The sequence below is a fragment of the Mercenaria mercenaria genome, unplaced genomic scaffold (genome assembly GCF_021730395.1).
Source record: "Mercenaria mercenaria strain notata unplaced genomic scaffold, MADL_Memer_1 contig_760, whole genome shotgun sequence".
Lineage (NCBI taxonomy): Eukaryota > Metazoa > Mollusca > Bivalvia > Venerida > Veneridae > Mercenaria > Mercenaria mercenaria.
In genome coordinates, this window is record NW_026463660.1 from 22,930 (window position 1) to 32,385 (window position 9,456).

At 34.8% G+C, this 9,456-nt stretch overlaps 1 protein-coding gene across 1 annotated transcript; it reads right to left on the minus strand.

Moving 5' to 3' along the window:
* Nucleotides 1–3,198: 3,198 nt before the first annotated feature.
* On the minus strand, nucleotides 3,199–9,450 carry LOC128554802 (uncharacterized). Its single transcript, XM_053536116.1, has 5 exons — nucleotides 8,227–9,450; nucleotides 6,038–6,863; nucleotides 5,535–5,609; nucleotides 4,017–4,091; nucleotides 3,199–3,838 (listed from the first exon to the last, which is right to left on the minus strand). The coding sequence occupies exons 1-5, from the start codon at nucleotides 8,859–8,861 to the stop codon at nucleotides 3,542–3,544; spliced, it is 1,908 nt and encodes a 635-aa protein (XP_053392091.1). The 5' UTR covers nucleotides 8,862–9,450; the 3' UTR covers nucleotides 3,199–3,541.
* Nucleotides 9,451–9,456: the final 6 nt, after the last annotated feature.

Here is a 9,456-nt window from a genome sequence, read left to right on the forward strand (position 1 = left end):
CATGCTTAAAAAGGTCTGAGACCTGGCTGTTGATATAGGTCACAGCAGATCGTACACGCAGACGAAATGTTAGACCTTGAAGAAATATCCATACTTTTAACTGTGTATGCATTCTTTAAACCCGCTTTGTAAGAAATAAAGAAAATATCGATCGTGTAAAAAAAGTCAAGAATATACCTTGAACAAAACTTGAGACAATTGTCTGATATCTGGGAAAACCACGGGGATCAGGACATGTCTTAGATTAACAGAACGCATAATTAGGTCACTGTCTTTAAAAACAAAATTTGTAACATTTATTTGGATATTCGTATAGCTTTTCAATTTTTCTGACATTCTTCTGGAGTAAATGTTATCTTTGACAAACAATGTATATTTGACGGGTAAGCTGAATTCATGTACACTACAAATAAAAAACAGGTGCGTTATCCGATAATTTTCGAAGTGTTCCGTATTGCAAGTTTTTCAACAAATGTACAAATAAACAGTTATATGTACATAAAAAAGGTTTAAAGGGTAAGGGTAGATTTACTGGAAGCAATGAGCATAGCAAACTCATCCAGAGCCATACGTCGCACGGCAGGCCCAAAACAAGTAAAAACGGGTTGTTTTCACAGTGCCAAATGTTCGCGATTTCTTAAGAGTTTTAAATTCATGGTGTCTTAATATCGCGGAAACTTCTTTGACCGCGTATTATAAAATTTGGTTGTAAACAACAGAAAGGGTGGTCACACTTCCTAGATATGCAGATAATAATGAATACGCAAGTTTTGAGGTAGATTGAAAACGAAAGTAGATATCCATAATAAATGACATCCTTTGCGAACAGCAGAATCGGTCTCACTGAACTGTCGACTTAAGAAAGTATTGTTCTAGATGTTTCCTTTCTAAAATTTAAATATTTTTATGAAAGTATAGAAAGCAATTTTGAATATCTCTGAATGGATTTTTTAAAAAATATCATCAACTTCTCAATTCAAACCGATAAGATATGGTGTGATCGTCCTTTGTTAGATCTGTTAAAGACAAAGATGAAATGGCCATTAATTACCGGCAATTAGCGAGACGCCTCGTGTCAGTTTTGTTGTTCAAAGTTGAGATAGGGCATGAAATTGGCCCAGTTTGGTGACATACTTTGCATTTGTTATAAGAATAACACCAAGTAACAACATGTAACATTAAGTAACATATAAAGACGTTTTAGTAGTGTTTAGTAGCATGCGTAACATTTTGACTACAAACAGTCGCCTCTTCTCAGTAAACTAGGTGGTGAATGTATTCCCCCCCCCCCCCCCCCCCCCCCCCACCCCAACTCCCTCCCCTCCCGCTCCCGCACGAACTGACACAATGCATTGCAATTTGACACAAAAAAGTAAAGTAACACTAAACAAAGTCAATAATGTTGATGTTAGTAAGTTTGTAAGTTTGAATATGAGTTGTCTTCCTTATTCGCGGTAACAAAAAACTGCAGTGTTTAGATGTCGCTCTGTCAATGTTGACCGCGAATATAGCGAAAATTAAACCTCCGCGAATATAACCCGCTTTACAGTATATGCAAGATACAAAAATGGGGATGGGGTAATGAAAGTGGCGGAGGTCTTGGGGAAGAGTAAAAAGAAAAGGTGAATATTTAACTTGGAAAGGCGAACTCTAAACAAGAAATATCTTTAAAAAAGATGGTCGGCGTGATGTAACTGAAGCACAAGTTATATATGGGCAGAAACCTTTATTTTAAATCTTTTGGCAATGTTGAAAGGGGCCTCTGTGAAGTTTTGTATAAATGAGGACAGTAGTTCTGAAGAAGACTGTGTTTAGAAATTGTGGAGGGACACACGACGGACACCAAACAATCACAAAAGCTCACTTTGAGCCTTTGGTGCTTAAAAGATGGTAACAGTAAGCAAACAATATTGAAATACGTTCTATACTTTATTTCTGGAATTGTTGGAAGCAACATGAACCCTTACCTTACTTCAGCTTATTATCAAATTTGTCTATCATTCAGAATATGTACAGTACTGTTTACACCGGAAAGATTAATTTAAAATTTAGAGTCTAAAATTTAACAATATCGGATATGTTGTTGCAGGTTAGTAACGATTTGCACTGTTTAGAAATTGTTGCTGTAATGCAGGGTAAGAGTTAATGACTGTATAAAACAAATAACCTTTTTGTAAAAACAAAACTTAAGGAAAGGAAACTTAACAAAACAGAAATAACTTAACAAGAAAACTTACCAAAACAGAAATATGTCAGGATGAGCAGATGAATATTTGGTTAAGCACACCTGTTCAAGTGGTACGCATACAACCCGATGGTGCTGTACTTATAGAGGTTATAGATGACGAACGCGTTGTCATTTCACTCAGTGTCATACATGACTCAGAGTGAAGCATTTTCAGCCTTTCTTTCAGTCAGCGCCACTCTTACAAAATCTCTCATTATGGCTGAAAATACCGAGAATACCTTACCAAGCAATCCGATTGGTACATTATTCAGGCGGCATAAGGTCATACGAGGTCATAAAATCGTGCTTAATACGGCACGCCAAAAAAAACACACTCCCCTAGACCACAAACTATAGCAGTGTAAGCATGAACGATACAGGGATAATAGGTGACAAAGTCACCAGCTAGGTGTTACCGCCCTTATATGGTATGTAACTAACCTCACTCATAGTTAAAAGAAGAAGGAGGCGTGAAGGTAGGAAACAGGGACGTAGAGAAAGAAAAGTAACACCACCAACTTGCAACATAAAGACAATATACATAACATAATACAAATTCCGTGGAACGGTCAGTAAGCTTTATATATGCCGATTTCACCCTATTGTCATTTAGGCAAGACAGTGTAAATGGAACTCCAAGCTAAGAAAGCATCTAACATTAGTGACTGTGTGAAGTAACACAATCTGAGGTATAAGTACACCAATATCCTCAACAACTTTTCTAACTTTTAAAGGAGTACGCTAGAATCCGGGACGAAACTTTTCCCAATAATAGAATTTCCTCAATCTTCGGATATTGAAGGACAATCATCTATGAAACAAAAATATGCAATAAAAATCATAGGTCACCAGTATAGAAAAAGAATTATCTGCACTTGAAAACGTTATTTAACCAAAAAATGCCTTTTTCAAGGGCAGATAACTCTTTTTCAGTACCGGTGACCTATGATTTTTATTGCATATTTTTGATTCTTAGATGATTGTCTTTCAATATCCAAAGTTCGAAGAAATTATATTATTGGGAAAGAATTCGCCCATCTCATATACAGGGAATGCAGTGCATGTCCTTAAGGGCACGATTAAGCAAGTTGCACACATCTAATACCAGTTTTGATAGATGATATGATAGTTTGTTGTACATGAATACATATGTAGCAACATTATACTCCTGTTGTACAATGACCCATAACTGCTGTCTTTAGGTGGTTGTATGATAACACAACTGTTATAAATCTAACATATATACTGTAACAATGATTATACCTGAAAAAATAGAGTTACACTTATATATGTCAATTCGTAGCGTCTTGTAATCTACATACAGCTGTCTTGCTTCATTACTTGTACAATTCCTTTGTTAACAATTGTGTCGTTATCTTCCAAAAACAAGACAGGCCAAACTATGTAGTCAATAGAGTTTCCCTGTGCTCGATAAGCTTTGTATCGGTTTGCATCGACAAGTTCTCCATGACGATTTATGTTCGTATCTATACAGAACTGCGATTCTTGGTTTACCATAAGAAAACATACTCCTGCACATCTGATGATAAATTGAGTTATAAGTAAACGTTCTTCTTTCGGTAGGGATTCTTGAAAAGAATGCATGACTTCCTAAAATAACAGAAATACAAGTTTGAGATTAATAAGAAAATAATATATTTTCAAAAATAAAAAACTATATCTACATGTATAGTATAATAATCTTCAAAAAACAAAGAATTTAATGTGCTTCAAAGACACTGTTAAGGCTACGTTATACATCTCGTATTTAACTGACGTGTTATTTTACCCTTGTTATTTCTTTCATAAGATAAGTAGGTTGCTTCCTCCTTTCATCTTGCAAAGTAGCAGCAATTTCATCAGTCTAAAGTGAACATTAAACACACTTCAATAAACAATAATGACAAAAAGACAAAAGATAATATGTAACTTAATTGACCATTTCAGTACATGAAACATATAGTTATTATGCATAAATGTTTTTATTCAAAAGTCTTAGTTTATATATATTCCAATAGTAAACCAGGAGGAAAAAGTACATGCTGTGTAAAAATACATGTAAAATGTTACACGACATGACTGCGCGTCATACAAAACAACTTACTGCATCCATTATAACCCTGTTCTGTTATTTTATTGTGCTATTTTTTAACCTGTCAAATATGTATACATTACATGCTCTGTGCATTCGATATTATAATATTCGGCCCAACTTCGGTGCTATCCGTATGTTTTACGGAAAGAAATTTTGGTAAAGTGTCTAAATATAATTATTAGTATTGTAAGTGAAACACACTCTCATCGATCGTATCTGTGGCTCAGTGGTTACAGCATTTGGCTCGAATGCGGTTAATCGCTGGTTCAAGCCCATTAGCGAGCACATTTTTTATTTTTCATTTTCAATTATTTATATGATTTATATGACTTCGATGACAGCAGTACCGACACTGCGAATGAAACTGATGATGAATTTAGCTAGTTGTAATTCATATTTATGAAATTTGTATAGTCGTGAAATGAACTGTGAAAAAAATACATAAAATATATGAGCCGTGCCATGGGAAAACCAACATAGTGGGTTTGCGACCAGCATGGATCCAGACCAGCCTGCGCATCCGCGCAGTCTGGTCAGGATCCATGCTGTTCGCTAACAGTTTCTCTAATGGCAATAGACTTTAAAAGCGAACAGCATGGTTCCTGACCAGACTGCGCGGATGCGCAGACTGGTCTGGATCCATGCTGGTCGCAAACCCATTATGTTAGTTTTCTCATGGCACGGCTCATATATAATTTTTTTTATATAAATGAGAAATTAATAAAAGAGATAAAAATGAAAAAAGAATACTTGTGAAAATAAAATGAAGGAAATACTGGATAAAAATGTACATGTTCAGAGTATTTGTTGAAATTTGAGGGGGAAAAACCTCAGATACTGTACGGTATCGATCTTACGAACTCCAGGTTTCAAGCTATAGACGATGACCACTGAGCTATCGTGTCTTGCGTATATACGTATACACGCTTTAAAAATAAACTATTTTAATTGCTGGTTACTTTCCGTATACAAAACGGAATGTACGAAAATCAACCGAAGATTAAAATATTCTATGCACCGCCCATTTAATCAATATGCATTTGAGAGTTCAATAAAGTAGGACAATAGAAACTGATTGCTTGTAGTAGAATAGAAGTTCAAAGACCATAGTAAACGGGTAGTGACAAACATGTTTACTTTCTAATACGAAAGTAGATATTTTGAAGGCAACATTAAAATACAAAAGTGTTTATATATAAATAAATATCTTACCTTATTCTTTGAGGATATCGACGTATTCGATTTTGGATTGATCTGAACCTTTTCCTTGCACATCAAATATATAGTCTGAAAATGTTAGTGCATTGTGTTTCAGCATTTTGCATTTCAAATGATATATACATTTTAAAAGCTATGTTCGTCAAGTATAATAAGATTTACCGCTATCACTATTATTAGATCTACGTACTTATCGTACAGTTAAAAGAACTCAACAAACAAAAGGCTTACGCAGTTGCACACTGTTTTAATTTTATAAGTTTAATGCAACGAGGCGGGCCCGTCAGCCCAAGAAGAAACCAATGGAATTTAAGAGAAAAGGCTAAGTGTGTCGCTGATTGTATGGTATTCATTTAACATGTGAATCTATAAATCGAATAATACTGTCCGTTGTATTGTTTTCATGTATAAACATGCTATATTAGACCAACGCGTTAAATTCTTGTTTGAGAAATGATTACAATTGAATTGTTTGTTGTATGCTCTAGTGGACTTACAGTTAATACTCGTAGGAGAAGGTCACAAGCTTGTTGTTCAGTTTTGTTTCCTTTGTCTGCGTGAACAAGGGCAGTGAAACCATCTGCCCATTCCTTATTGTACAGTTCTAAAAACTGTGTTGATATTTTAATAGACCTGTTCACTGATTCATGTCGTCGATTCGATGTTGTCTGTAACGAGAACAAATCTCCATTTCTTTTCAGCTGATATGAATGTTGCAATTTTGGTGAATGCCGTTCATGCCTCATTGCTTCGTTGGTCGCGTTTTCGACATAATCCGTCGCCATGTTAGATCTTTCATTTTCTTCGTTCTTGATACGCTCTTCATATTTTAAACAATGTTCTGCGTACTTCCGAGTAAGAGTAAGTTGTTCATTTATTTTTCCGACAACCCCGTAATGCTGAGTCGGTAATTCACATTGCAAAACATAATTTGAGTTAGTGTCTTTTGCTTGCTCTTGTAATCGGCTCATTACAGTGTCGCCTCCATTCATTAGTTGGTATGGTTTATTCTGAACCTCGTTACAGCAACTATGCACTTTTGGGTTCCAGTGTGGTCCATAGGTAAACTTTCGTTCTTTATCTTGCACAGAGGGTCTAGCAGGATTCCAGCTGGTCGCCTCATTGATCCAGTTGGCTGTTTTGTAGTTTCTATTTGTTTCTTCAGTTGAAAAATTCGCCATTTCGTATTGACATTGTTGTGCTATCTCTGATTGTAAATGAAGTGCATTCTGCGATCGGATTTCTGCTATTGATGTATTACTTAAGACAGAGCTGTTTGGGCGTTTATTTATTTGTTTTGTGATAGCTTGGCTTTCCGAAAATCTGATGAAAGAAAGAATAATGATAAATTGTCTAACAAAATGATTGAGCAGATGATTGCAAAGAAAATCTGTAATAAGATCCTTTGGAAGCAAAGAATGCAACCAAAAAGAATAATTATAGCAGACTTGGTTTGACTGAGTCTGTTCATGAGTGGTAGTGAAATCTGCAACACCTCTCACACCCCCCTAGCACCGGCGGAACTCTATTACACACATGACTTGTTTTCGAACAACAGGAGTGCCGTTCATTTAATGATCAGTAAATTTCAAGTTTAAATGACACCATACCTTACTTTAGATCTGACAGTTTCAAAACAAATTCCGTGATAATTCGCCAAACTGAACCTAATGATTCAACATTTCAGCTAGTTTTATTTTATGACAAATGACATACGTTTATCCTCTATAACTATATTGCTCATCGTGTTTCGTGTGATATTCGTAATATCGGCATAGGATTCCTTTAATCCGATTTTTCAGTATCGATTTTACTGTAAGTTTTTAAGTGAAACAAAAAGTAGTGCAATTAGAATTTTTAACACTGATTAATCTGTTCAACACACAACATATGTTATTAGCATTCTCAATACAAAAATAACAAATTTTTTTATTAAAACTCTCTAAACATTATCTAGCCACCCCACTTAGCTCAATAGGTAAAGAGAGTTCTATCTCCGGATGAGGTGCATTTTCTCCAAGATGATTTGATAAAAGACTATTCGTCCTTAGCCTTTCATTCATGTGGGAAAGTTGGCAGTTACTTTCGTAAAACAGGTTTGCACTGGAACTGGATACGTTAACTGCCCGCCGTTAAATAACTGAAATACTGAGACGTAAAAAATGTTTGTTTCCAGTATCCCGACTTACCCTAAGTTTTTGGCCCCACCCTAAATGTTTTAAAGGCCTTGGAGAATTTTTGTTTTCAACGTTTTAACAAAAAGGTGGAAAACTGCACATTTTATACTTTAAACATGGCCAGTGATGTTAGAAATCAACTTACTAATGCTCTAAAGGTATAACCCCCTTATTTTTATTCATTTTTGACACACAAAAAAATGATTTCCTTTAATAAAATAATTCAAAAAAAATCCGACCTACCTACCCTAATTTTTTTAGCATGTTGCCGGAAACAAAGAAGTTTTTAGGCCTGATGGAAAATGGTGTTAAACCCAAAATAAATAAATAAACAAACAAATTAAATCCGCCTTACAAAGGAAAATATTTTTGTTTTAACATCATTTTGGTAGATAAACTTAAATCATCACCTTTACTTTAAAATAGTTTTGCTCTAAATAAGGAGTGTAAATGATTTTATATTAGATCGTGCAATTTTACAGCTTAGGGTGAAGTAAAATATGGCATACCTGTTGTCATACATCGGAGCTGACAGGGATCTTACATCATGGTCGTAATTAAATTTATTATGTAAATGAAGACATTTATAACAGAAATATCTCCCAAATTTGCTGCAAGTTAGACAGATATGTGTTGCTTGTTCTGCGAGGCTGTTACTAGCACACAATGCACACATATCATGTAAGCGATCACAATCTTGTTCTGTACATGGCTCAGTGTTGCATACATCAGCTGTAAGCAGGATACCTTGATCCATGGAGGTATATTGAGTACCCCCTTTCGTACCACTTGAAACAGTTTCACTGTCTGTCAAATGAACACTTCTGACAGTTTCATAAGTCTTACTGTCACTCGTTGACAAATTGCTCTTCACACTTAACACTTTTGCGTATGACTTATCATCAGAAATGGAACTAATTATTTTGTTATTATGACTTTTCTTACGTGTTACACACCTTATTGTTTCATACAGAGTTACATCGTTATTGGTTACAGATTTGTCTGTATTACATATCCCAGGAACTTCATCATATGTTGGTGTCTTTAACGTTGAACGATCCGATTTAGATTTACTACGAGATCCATACGTTTTCGATTTGTTTATAGAAGTCGGTTTCCTTTCCAGGCAAACAAGACCTCCCATAGTTCTTGTCGTGAAAATTTACAATTGTTCTTCAAGTTGCTTAAAGCGTTTATTTTCTTACATCATTAACTGCATATGACTTGTAATGCATAGTTGCTTTTTAAAAAAGAAACCTAAACATACATGTTTATTTCATATTACTTGATAAATTCAGCTGGAACATATGGCAAATTGTAGAAGATCCAAAATAATTATATTTAGTTTCAATTCAAGTCGCACATTAATCATCCAAACTACACTTCTTTCAGAAAAGGACTGTGTCTAGAAATTTTTCTTTGCTTATTTGACTTCATGCAATTATGTTATGAAATATGATCGCATTATCGGTAATTAGCACAAGACCAAATGGTAATAACTGATCTGAAAAGTTTTGAAATAGATCTACAAAAATGGCGGTAAAAGACAATTGTCAAATATAAAGCGCTATTCACTTTATTGAAAATGATAAACCCCAATACGTCTATAAATTATGGTATAATTGTAATATTGAGTAATGTAATATTTTATGCGTGCAATTATTGAATCATATCAGAAGTAAATGATAGTACGTTTGTGACCCGTGTTATCTCAAATCTCACGGTTAAACCACTTTGAA

Coding starts and splice junctions, on each gene's coding strand:
- LOC128554802 (XM_053536116.1), bottom strand. CDS start 8,861: ATGGGAGGTCTTGTTTGCCTGGAAAGGAAACCGACTTCTATAAACAAA. Junction 5,610..6,037: donor TTCTCCTACGAGTATTAACT/GTAAGTCCACTA, acceptor TAACATTTTCAG/ACTATATATTTGATGTGCAA. Junction 3,839..4,016: donor TTATGAAAGAAATAACAAGG/GTAAAATAACAC, acceptor CTGTTATTTTAG/GAAGTCATGCATTCTTTTCA.